Here is a 12,757-nt window from a genome sequence, read left to right as displayed (position 1 = left end):
ATCTGGCCAAAAAAAATTCATAATCATGGTGATGATGAAAAAAGTAGGCTTGAACTATATGAAAGATTTCTACTTAAGCAAAAACTAAGATGAACATCCATCCATAAATAAAAAGCTTTGTCCTCAATGCTTCTTTAAAATAAACATGAGTCTTCTGTGTTCTTTGCCCTCTGTCTGCAAGTGTGACCATTCTTTTGAGGTCAAGAGCAACAGCCCAGTGCTCTCGCTACTTAGTATAAACACATTTTATGTTTAGAACCTCACTATACAAGCACTTTTGATTTAAGGTTTAAGAGCAGCTTGATCCCTCATAGAATTAAAGGTTTTCCCTTATACATTTGCATTTCAATCATTAAGTGTTAACAGAGGGGGTTTCACTTATAAAAAGCTGGAAAATATGCATGGTGACGCAATATTTATGCTGGTTAATAACAGGAAGAGGCAAAGGCAAACCCAAAATCGCACCATTTTCAGCCATGAGAAGAAACAATCTAATAGGCATCAGTACAGGAGCTCAAAAGTTGCAGCCTACTTTTTACTCCATGCATAAGTTTGCATGAAGTACCCTCTGTAGCTCAGAATTCAGGATACATTTCAACTATTTCTATTCATCATCCAGACTTTAAATTGCACCCAGCTCTGGAGCATGCATTTGGCTTATGAAGCTTCAAAAACATCACTTGAAGTTCAGAAAGAAATCAATTTTAAATAAAAAAATACATATTTGTATTTTAATATATGTCAGACTGTACAATAATTTGGAAATCAAACTTCAGTTCTCTGTAAAACTATTTTCAACTTGCATTTTGTTTCTAAAGGGGGACTACTGACTGTGATCAACTTAAGTCTTCAGTTACTAAGGTTGACTACCGTGCAGGTATAAGCACCTTGCAGAATAGAGCATTAAAAACCCCACCAAAACAAACTACTCTTTGGGTGAGGGCTATTTTCAAGTTTTCAAATCACCTGATGGGGGGCAGCAGTGGCGGCAAGAAGTTTGTCTTTGCTTTTTGCTAAATGGCTAGCGTTAACATGTCTTTCAAAACAGGCCAGTATTTGCCCTCATATATGCATATTATCTACATATTACAATGAAATACTCATAACTGGCTTTTCACCTAAGCCAGAGGTAAACCTGGATCTCCTTCTTCAGCACTGATCTTCAGCTCAGTCTAGTCCTAGTTTCCTTTGCTTATAAACACCGACTCAAAGCGGCAGAAGTCATGGTGATCCCTTAACTTATACTGAAACATACACTGTTAAAAGATCCAAATTTATGTGAGTCCCAGTTCTTTATAGAAAATCATGCCCTATATCGTATTATCAAGGAACAAAAGAAGTTTCTTCTGATAAAGTTTAAGGAGCAGCAAGTGCTCTGGTTGCACAGGAAAGGCCTCAGGCTCCCACTTTGAGGTCCTAGTGCTTAATTATCTTTCTCTGTTTGCAGGGACGCTGTAGCTAGTGCCACTGCTGTAACTGGCTGTGCGATGCCATGGAGCTGCATCTTGGCTAGTTTCTTCTGCTCACATTCTGTGACCAACCGATTCAACTCTGCTGCGCTGTATCCAATGAGAGTCTTCAAGTCGCAGACAAATTTGTACACAAACCTCTTGCCTTGCACTTTGCAGATCATGTCTCCATCATAGTAATATCTGTAAAAAGAAAAAAACAAAAATCAATGTAAATTTTCAGCATCTGTAACTTCCATACACCTCTGTTATTTACTTAAGGTCACTCCGAGGCCAAGATATCAATCTTTTTCTCATCGTGATTCTCATATAATTTAATACACCAAGATACTGTTTAGGCATTTTCTTATATGAGAAAAAGGAAGAGGTTTGAAAATTGTCCCTGCACCTTGATATGTTAAGGAGAACAAAACACAGTAATTATTTTACAGGCAGTCAGAAGCACCAGTTCAGAAATTAAGGTCTTGGAGCAGTTTAAAAACACCTTGGGGGGGCAGTAGTTTTGTATAGTGCTTTGCCTTCATAAAAAAATGTTGTCTCCCCCCCTCATTATTGTCCTTTGTTTTCTTTACTTGTCTCTGCTTTTCTAAGGAAAAAATTAATGTTGGAAAACGTTTGAAAACCAGCATTGTAGTTTCTATGATACTAAAGCAGCCATTCTCTCCCTATTATTTTCAAAGATGGAAGCAAAACTATAAAAGCATGTTTAAGGGTTTTTAATATAGATCATACGCTAGCAAAACTACATCTTTTGCCTTTATTTCCAACTAGAAAGTGAAATGCTTTTTACATTGTGTCACAAAAGAATTACCAGACTGGGCAGAAACGCAGAAAAGATAACATAGTCTATATGACCGACTGTACTCCAGAGATGTAAAAGTTTAGGTGATACCAATAGAAGAGAAGTTAGAATTTTACAGTTCTGGTGTTGATCTTGTCTCACTGCAGGCATTAATAGAACACGTCACATTTCTCATTAAGTAAACCCAAGTGGCTGGGACATAGCTTGGACTTTATCACAAGCTTGTGATAAATTTGGAAAAAATCAAACCAATTTAAATTTCCTCAGAACCATCACCCAAATATAGTACAAATGAGCGCAGATTTCTTGACTGTCTAAAACTCAATCCTCTGAGTGACGTGCTTGTAAAGCAAAGATGGCTCTCATTCAGCATCAAAATTAAGTCAATTAAAAGACTAACTTCTGCCTCCCATCTCTAGCAGAAAAGAGGTAACTTACTAAGAATCCAACCAAATTTCTTTGGACACCTAAGATTCTAAACAAAAGCCTTTTAATTTCTTACTTTTGAGGGTCAGGATCTAACCAACAGGACCAAAGCAAAGATAGGATGAGAGAGAGTCTATGTAGAAAAAATGTTGGCAAGCCTGCTGGTTACTGGTATCATGCACGAAGCCACAGAGTTCTGTTATGGAGTAGAACTGCCAGAATAGCTTGTGGTTGCTCTGTGGATAAAGTTTGGTCCATTTACCAAAACTCTCCTTCACCTTTCTCCTGAATGACACACAGTTATATAAAAGCTTCCTCTTCAGTCTTTCTCTTCACTCCACCCCCTGAGGCTAACACCAGTGTCTCCCTCAACTGCTCTCTGTTTTCTTCTCCACATCATTATGCTTGTTCTTAAGAGCTACTCCACGGCCACTCAGCACTTCTCCATGCCAGCCCTACTACGCTCCAGAGAATCTTCTTGGCACCAGCTGAAGGATCTGTTGCTGTATGGTGTCCATCACATTCAACATCCTAGTGAGGCAATGAGGTTTAGTTATAACAGGTAGATGAGCCCTGCAACCTAGAGGGTGGGATGATAGTTTATGTTCACCTTTGAAGTACAGTCTAGCAGTACTGGGCAGAATTGGAGAAGGATGAGTAATATCCTGCTTGCATCCACTACAGCTCAGGGAAACACAGTATAGTTTAGAGTGTGGAAAGACTGGGCAGGCATTCATGTTGAATGTGACACGGTACTGGACACAGAAATTGGGACCTGGGACCTATGCTCATCTCAGTCAATATGAAGCATTTGCAGAAAGACAGAGCTTATAAAATGTGGCCATATGTCAAAATGACACTGGCCAATTTTTTAAAGTTATTTAACTCTGTATGAGCATTTACATTTGTTGTACAATCCTGTACAATAATGCCTGTCTCAAAATAATGCTGTAGGAAAACGCTTTACAAAACAGAATAAATTAAGTGCTTTAGTCTGCATTACTGATATGATCAGAAAAGAAAAGGATCATGAGAAATTATTCTGCATCTATGCAAAGGCCCAAAACCATGCAAGGTTCCCACATCTCATGCTAGAACTACTCAAGTTAGAGTTGAGGCAATGTGGCAAGAGGATTTTTTTCAGTATTATGTTGAATGCATTTCTGATTACAGCATTTGCTTATTTCAAAATACAGAAAGTTAAAATAAAAATACATACTGATGTAAGGTTACAAAACCTTAATTACTGGAATGTTCTGAGTCACATGAAAACTTTGTTTCAGAATAATACAGGAGATGTATTTTTCTTCAAGCCTCACTTCTCTACTGGATGACTAAACAGATACTGATTTTAGAAAATTTACCAAGGTGTACATAACAAAAAAAGCTGCTCTTTTTTCACCCTGCCCTAGTTTCTGTACTGCCTACAGATGGGCAGAAGAGCCAGCACATTTCTCAGTAATATCAACATAATTTTCTGTATTAATCAACAACTGAGTAATTTCAGTACATTAGTAAACAAAACATATTACCATTTAATAAAACTTTAGCTTGGCGACAGTGTTTATCATGGGAGTAGCAAGAGGCATCAAACATCCCTTCAGATATTCAAGCCTTAGAAAACATGTCAATATTGAGGCAGCTGCCAAAATGGCAACATTTTGAAGACTGTGATTTCTGTAATTCTGTGACTAAAATATAAATGCAAAATGTCTCTAACAGTGATTTATGCAAATTACTGTTCAAACATCTGTTTAATATCCCAGTGATAAGAACATTATTCTAAACTTCTTCAGCTGCTTTTGAGATCTTCTGTGGAGTTTGACGATAAAACTCAAAAAACATTAGCATCATTTACATCATTTTTATGTTCCAGAAAGTTTTCACATATACCTTCAGTACACAAATGCACAGATTCATAAAAGCAGGTTAGAAATATGAGAATGGTATTGCAACAACACAGGCTAGGGAGCAGCTCTACTGGAAAAGCCCTGCTTTGGGCAGGAGTTTGGACCAGAGACCTCCAGAGGTCCTTCCCACCTGAGGGATTCTGTGATCCTACAAAAACCATTTTAATTTAATATAAAAATAATGCAAGAACATCCATACAAGACCACACTAAAGATCTATCTAGAATAGGATATAGACTCCAACAGACCAAAAGAGGATGCCTAAGAAAAAACATGAGAGTAAGCACATATGGATGCTCTTCCTTGCTTTCACTGATCTGGGGCTCAGGAACTTTGACAAGTTGCATCTTTCCATACCTAATATCCTTCAAAACCTTTATTTTTCATTAATTTGTCCACTTTCCTCTCAAACTCATAAAATAATTCTGGCATTGATACTGTGCCTAAAGAAGTTACAAGACAAACAAAAGGGTATAGTTAAGGTGTGTATCTGCTGCCTGCCAGTTTCTTCTGATGCCTCCTGTTCACGTAAATGAGATATGGAGCAGTCATTCTTCACTGACTCTGTGCCATTCATGGTCTTCTAGACTTTGATCTCCCACAGTGAAAGTACTCATTCAGCACTACACACATTGATGTTACTTAAATCCTCCCTATAAGACTAAAGAAAATCTGAATATGGCAACTTTACCATAATTTCTCATGGAGGTATTTTTAAATAGAAGTTGATTTTCTTTTTTTTTTTTTTCTTCAAACAATGCTAGAGAAGTTTATTGCCTTTAAAAAAAAAATGTAGCCAAAAGTGTAAATGCTGAAAAGTAAATCTTAGATTTCAGACTTCAACCAATATACAACTTCACTCATATAAAAAGAGTTCCTAAAACTGCTTAAATAATTTGCAGGATTAGGCAATAAATACCTTTCTTGAAAACTAATCAAAAGAAATAGATTTAACCATATCACAATAAGAAATTAGAAGCTCAATCTTAACTATTTCAGTGAACGTAGATGAATCTTCAAATTATTCCAGAGGCCAAAATAATCAGTGGAAAAAAAGTCTAAAATTCAGGTACTTGCATTCTTCCCCCTCCTCAAGCACATTACCTACAGTGATTCAATAACACAAGTCCCTTTTACCAGTGTCAAACTACAAAATCATGATGGAATGAAGACAGCCTGAAATGCTTAAATTTCTTTAGATTATAAAAGTTCACTATGTTGGAATCACAACTGTTGAAATTTACCTGTCAACTGTATTTTTCAATGTAACATCCCTACCATAAGAACAATGGAATGGAAGAAATGAATATTTGAACTTAGAAAAAGTTTTATTACATGCAGAAAAGATTGTTACATACAGAAAACTACTAATGATTATGTAATTACAGGAAAAGTATCTGCTTTATACCATACCAAGAGCAAGAGGAACACGAACAAGTAAACTGGAAAATAAAAAAATAAGGCAGTAATTCAGAGTATTAACATATTTCTGTATCTTTCACCCATAATCAATAGTGTCATACACTTCTGAAAGCATAAATGCTTAAGACACATCAAACAAAATATATTTCTGAAAATGAACTACCTATATCATGTCAGTGTTCAGTAATCCTGAAAAAAGATAATATATTTTAAAGACGTTATTGTACTAGCTTCTTTAAAAATAATAATAATAAAAAAAAAAAAACCCAGAAGAAAAAACCCCAACAGATACCTTGCCCTGAGACTAGTACAATCTGACGGGAAGGAGGAGCTTCAGAGGATCTGTTTATCCCTTTACTAAAAAAGCCGCAACTCTTACATTATGATAGTTAAAGTAGTGAAGTGGAAGCAGATCGCTTCATACCTGATCAGTTCCTCAAGTTTCTTACCTCAAAGCTCGACTAAGCTTCTCATAGTTCATCGTGGGTTTATTTTTACGTTGTCCCCATTTTTGTGCTACCAGTTCAGGTTGATTCAATTTAAACTCTCCTTCATCACCAACCCAAGAAATACAGTCCCGAGCATCTTTGTCAGTGAGAAGTTCTAATAAAAACTGCCACAACTGGATCTGGCCATTGTTCCCTGTTGAAACAGGATTAACAAGATCCATTTCAATTAGTCCTTTTATGCTCCCCTCATAGCTAAAATTTTCAACCAACATATTAAAGCAGACAAACATAGAATACATGATGGAAGGAAAACTCACACTTAATTTCTTCTAATTATTCTTTTGTAAACAATTTCCTGCAAAGTCATCAGTATTAATCTATTAAAAAAGAAACTGATGAATACAGAAAAAAATAATCAAGATTTCTCATAAATGTGTCCCTAGAACTTAAGAAAAAAAATTATATATCACTACACATAGTCATTTAGACACATATCTATCCCTAAAATAGAACAGAATTAGCAAGAACTGCTTATTCCTCTTCAGGCATACACACAGGCACACATATATAATAGAAGTTGGTTTTTTAAAAAAATATTTCAGTCTCCAACTTTCAACATTAAATATTTGAAACACAAAAAAACCTCCGAATCTCCATCTTATGTCAATATAACATCCTTCATGTCCAATCATTTAGATTTCTTTTTAACTCGGGTATCTGCAGCTAAATTACTAAATTCCCAATGAGATAGAGATAGCAGACCTAATGTCTAAAGGGAGAAGCACAGAGCATTCCCCACTGATGTCAGCTGATAAGATCTTGGCCTAAGAATCCTGAATGACATCATAATAGACTTTTACTGAGAATTTAAAACAAATAAAAATTCAAGGGGAAGGAGAGGAAAGGATTTAACAGAAAAAAATCACAACAGTGGAGAGAACCAAAGCAAAAATGATAGCAAGAAAAAATAAGATAAAGAAATGGAGTTATTATCAGAGAGCGTGTATGAATAACAAATTCCAAAAATAAACTGCAGATTTAGTGTGAAGTTTTCCAGAAGGTGCATTAATTTAATAAAACAAAAATTCCAAAACTTGCTAAATTCTAAAGTTGACAAATTGCGGGGGAGGGGAGGAGGGGAAGAAGTACAGCAAGTACAGCAAGTAGTAGGTAGGCTAGAATTCTACAACACACGGTTTATTTTCACCCCTTTCTGCACATGGAAAATGGAAATAAGTTAAAAGCTTGAACAAATGTTATGCAGTGGTTTTGAGAGGACAGACTGTTAAGTGGTAGGAAAATAAATAATTTTACGCATTTTATTTACTGCAGAACTCAAAAGCTGCAGCACTACATTAACATAGTGCCTGTGTGAGCTTAACCAGCCTTCCAAGTCTGCATGTGCTTGTGATATATTTTGTAGCTACGATTCCCTTCATACCACACGGACTTCTACAAACCTCACATTTAGACTAACAATGATGTGTTCTACAAAACTGTAAATTAAATTAATGAGTGTTTACTGCATTTGCATTTAAAAGTAATGGAGACAATACCTGTTCTGTTCCCAGGGGAACTTCTGTCTTCCCCAGAGATCCTTGGAGCTCTCTGTACTTTAGCTGCCTTTGCACTGCTGTTTATTACTTTAATGGTGGTTGGGGTAGCAGGCTGTACAGATGCTGGAATAATTTGCACAGCTGTAAAGCAGAGAATATTGCAAAACATCAATTATAAATTGCTGGCACAGAAATTGTCATATATTATTTATTACCTGTATTATCATAACATCTAGGAGCTAGTTTTTTCCTTTGCTAAAAAGACTCACTGTATAGGTCACAATGCAAGGAAAAATTTAAAGACTTTTTACCTCTTTTAGTGGAAACTGGGGTTTTAGACTCGCAGCAGAGATGTTTCATTACAGATAAAACATCAGCTTCAGTTTACTATCATGTGTATTATATGTTTCCATTAAAAAAAACCCAACGCCTCTCATGCCTTTGTTTTCATCTTCATGCTGTTCCCATATGATCTACCCTAACACATTTTTCTCTATACTCACTGTACAACCCTCCCTGCTATTCAAACAGCAATTAAATACCCTTCTATTGCAATGGTATAAGAGGATACAAATGCCCAAATCCAGGTGGCTTTAACTAGACACAAACCCAGGATGTAATACATGGTCTATCTATTTAACATATAGGCTGCTTACAAGTCTTCTGAAAATTGATTCATTTTAATAATTGATGACAATGCTTCAGTTGGAAGAATGAGTTTCAACTGGAAAGGTGCCTTAATGTATTTTTTCGAGTATTGGTTTCTAAGGAAGTCCTCTCTTCTACACTCACTTTCAGTTTTTGGAAACATTTATTTTTTTAAATCATAAAATTTTAATATATCTATTCATTAATGCAATATATAACCTAAAAAACCAGAACAACTCAAGACCTCAAATATGTATCCTAGACAGCTTATTTCAAGAGGGTGGAAAACGCACCATCCAAAATGAAAGTTAGAAACTTTAATGCTTCAGGTCACACACTACCTTTCAAATAACAAAATATCGAGAAACCTCAAATTTTGCTTTGAAGTTAAAAATACGTCCTCCTCACCACGGAAAACTACTGTCTCAAGTGATTTTCTGAATGGTGTACTATTATAGTGCTGAACCAAAGTACAGTACCAAACTTGCAAACTGTTAATTGTGTGAATTAACTGCTGCCAGAAGTACTTACGCTGATCAATAGTAACAGTTGCTATTTCTCCAGAGTGTTCCTGGCTAGCCAACACATCTGCAAATTAGAAAAAAAAAAACCTAGTTAAGTTTTTATTTAACCCACAAATTTCAAGTCACCTGGAGATCAAAAACTTTCATATTTCATACAGGTAAAAAGTCAAAATTTGGTATCAGTTTGCAAGAGAAATGCATAGCTCACGTTCTTATGAGCAGAGACACTTAATGTCTGTCACTCAATTTTCAGAAATAAGGACATACATAGTGAATTTCAAGGTATCTCATGCATTCTCGATCCCCTAAAACCTTCAGCTATATCATGTAAATGAAAGAAATAGTTTTTAGTTTGCCAAGTTACATCCATGCATGGCAAACCTAAAACGCATATATACATTATTGTATCATATGCATACAGTGCATCACTCATCAGTTGTGTTGTGTACAACCTAAGAATTTCATTGCTGATGCTTAATAATCTTCACTTCTATATGACAGAGATGTACATTAAATAACTCACAATCAATATTTAATTATAAAACTGTCACATTCAGGAGATGCACAAACAGAAAATCTTTATTAAAACAAAGGAGGAATCATCAGTCACTATTTCCTATTAGTTATGAAGTTTGATGAAAGACAAGCGAACAGCCTTTAGTATGCAGACATGTTTCATAACAGCAGACATTCTCACTAATATTCTCCTGTTATCTTGTATTGATGCCCTTGTTTTTACTGCCAATATTAAATAGAGGAAAAACAACAGCTCACAATCAGTTTCATCTTTAAAGAAAGAAAGAAAGAAGGAAAGAAAACAAAGAGAGAAAGGAGGAGAGGGAATATGTAAAATCAGTTCCAGAAAAATCTCTCATACACTTTCGAAGAAGCTCCAAATGGCTCCAGAGGATTTCTCCCCGTGGGACGCGCTGGAAGAAGTCTTCTTGACTGAGGCTGCAGAGCTCCCGCCCAGGAATGCTCAGCGCATTGAGGTCAATGTCAGTCATGCTGAACTCCTTCATCACCCACACCACCCAGTGGAGCACTTGGTCTATTGACCACTGTACTGGGTCTGGGAAGAGAGAGATAAAACTGCAAATCATCCCATTATGTACTCCTCACCGAGGAGTCAAAGCTAGTCCTTACTGTAACTGACAACAAGAATGAAATACAAGTGGCTACTGATCCACAGCATTCAAACAGGCGTAACCCAGAGTTAATTTTTTTGTATGACTTTTTCTGAAGGCCTTTAAAAAAAAACTTTATTTAGGTGGTTCTTGTTCCCTATTTATTGATTTATTTTTTAAAAAGGGCCTGCTTCTAGCCAGTCAGTACTGCTATTCAGTTAAAGTCCAGTGGTGGTACACATCAAGAAGTGTAGTTACCGTGATGAAATCTGACTGGATGGAAAGTTGACTCCTCTTAAAATGCTGATGGAGTGGTGTTACTTATTGGGAAGATGGAAAGGGCAAAAAAGGTTCCATGGGGGAAAAAAAAAAGGAGGTTTTTTTGAGAGACTACGTAAGAACCTTAAGAACACTCTTTATTCTCAGAAACTTCTGACTGTATCATAACACAGAAATTAGTGGCGTCTTTCAACCCAAGTTCTTGCAACGTCAACTCAGGTAACATCTAAAATTCTATTCTTTCTAGGAAGGCAGTTTAGCACATTCTTCTCACATTGAGAGGACACTATTATTCTTAATAGAGAGATCTCTTCCATAATGAACTAGTATGGTTTTCCTGAAAACCTGCACTCCCGTGACACAAAAGACATTAAACTTTTAAAGCCACCGTTGTGGGTTATAGGGTTTTCTTAAAGCAGCAACATTATTTAAGTTTATTAGCATTATTCAACACAACAACAATATGGTTTTAAGTAATTTTCTTCTTATATTAATAGGAGAGCATGCTGAAAAATATCAGTCTGCTCCTGGTAATGCCTCACTTTTTTTTCTTTACAAACATTCTGCATCAAATCCCTGATTATCAACAGACATAGCATGATGAAAGCTATTTTGGAAGTGCTTGCCAATGAGAACAACAAAAAGGCAAGAAAAAAGCCATTGCTTTAGTTATCAAAGATATGTTCAAAACATTGGTTAGCTGCATGTCCTGCAAGGACCTGTGACTTCACTGGAATTCTTAAATACTTCCAAGTATCCCACTTGCCAAATATATTCCAGTTTTTCAGGCATGCTTAGATACTACAGCTTCTGTAGATGCTGTACATTTTTGCGAGTCACAACAAGTAACTCAGCTGGATAATCTCCTGAATGTGACGTAGGTCTAAAACCACAGTTTCAGTTAAATCCTAAGCAAGCATTCAGAGATGCTTTTTCTAAGATAACATTAAATTTACAGCCTGCTAAGTAACTACATTAATTCAAAAAAGATTATGATCTACCAGTATACTTATATTCAGATCTGAATTATCTTTTTCCAGTATGTTGAAGTCAAGTATGGCTTTCCCTGCAAAATCTGATTTAACACCGTACTCAGCATCCTATAACCTACGAACAATTTGTTTCAGTATCTTTAGACGCAACCCCCATCAAGTACTGAGTTCAATCTAGTTCAAATTCAGACACACATGAAAAAGAGCTGTATTACTAACATAAACATTTTTAAGGAGGGGAAGAAAAATAAAACTCCAATGACAAGCTGGTTATGGAGCAAAAAGCATTATTTTAACAAAACTATTACAAGCCTTGATTCTACTTCTCTTTAGCCTTCTCTTATGCAAATATTTGCATTGTACTTACCCATACCATAAGAAGCCTTCTCTGAGGTACTGGAGCACTTTAATCATGTAACTAAAATTAATTATCATTTATGAAAAAACACCAATACCCCAAACAAACAGAAGAACCCAGCCCCTACCTGAACACATGCACACGTGCACACACAGAGTCACGTATTATTACCATAGGGTATTCCAAGGCGCTCCTGCTCCTTTCGGTAGCCTTCCAACGCTGCAGCCCATCGTGTCACTTGTTCAGATGTTTCATCTGAAATCGTTGTAATATGTTTTGTTCCATCCAAGGTTATCACTTGAGCTTCCTCAACAAGGTGAGCTTCAGCCTCTGCATGATGAGCATCCGGATCAATCACTACCTCCACAGTCTCCACAGGCTTCACAATTTCAAGGATGTTTAACTTGGGCTCTATCCCTAGGTACAGAAAGAACAAACACAAAACTTAAAGATAGTAATGCAAGTATAACAAAAATGTTGTTCGAAAGCTTTCCGATCAACAGGTGTTAGCATACTCAGGAAAGAAGCATCACACAAAAGCATCATCAAATCTCTGCAAGTGTCCTAAATTAGAATGACATGTTCTATTGTACAGCATATACTTTAGTAAGCTGAATACAAAGCTGTCCCTCTTTCCTCCCCCAGTATTACAGCTTCCTCTTCTATTTAGGTGATCCATTCCACAGATCTTGAACAGAATGTTCAGCACGTGGGCACAAAGAACAAGTATTTTGGTCTGTAAGAAACATACTGAACCAAATAAAAAAACCAAACAAACCCCAAAAAACCCAGAAC

At 36.2% G+C, this 12,757-nt stretch overlaps 1 protein-coding gene across 1 annotated transcript in view; it reads right to left on the bottom strand.

Annotated features, from left to right (window-relative positions):
- Positions 1-1,203: 1,203 nt before the first annotated feature.
- GABPA (GA binding protein transcription factor, alpha subunit 60kDa) overlaps positions 1,204-12,757 on the bottom strand; it is a 19,274-nt gene continuing 7,720 nt past the window's right edge. Inside the window, exons 4-9 of the mRNA XM_010077154.1 lie at positions 12,134-12,379; positions 10,084-10,278; positions 9,214-9,270; positions 8,035-8,175; positions 6,479-6,671; positions 1,204-1,652 (exon numbers count right to left, since the gene is read on the bottom strand). Coding sequence (XP_010075456.1) covers positions 1,424-1,652; positions 6,479-6,671; positions 8,035-8,175; positions 9,214-9,270; positions 10,084-10,278; positions 12,134-12,379 — 1,061 coding nt within the window. The 3' untranslated portion in view covers positions 1,204-1,423. The remainder of the gene's footprint in view (positions 1,653-6,478; positions 6,672-8,034; positions 8,176-9,213; positions 9,271-10,083; positions 10,279-12,133; positions 12,380-12,757) is intronic.

Source organism: Pterocles gutturalis, unplaced genomic scaffold (assembly GCF_000699245.1).
Source record: "Pterocles gutturalis isolate BGI_N339 unplaced genomic scaffold, ASM69924v1 scaffold24158, whole genome shotgun sequence".
Classification (NCBI taxonomy): domain Eukaryota; kingdom Metazoa; phylum Chordata; class Aves; order Pterocliformes; family Pteroclidae; genus Pterocles; species Pterocles gutturalis.
This window is presented reverse-complemented; position numbering and strand designations above follow the sequence as displayed.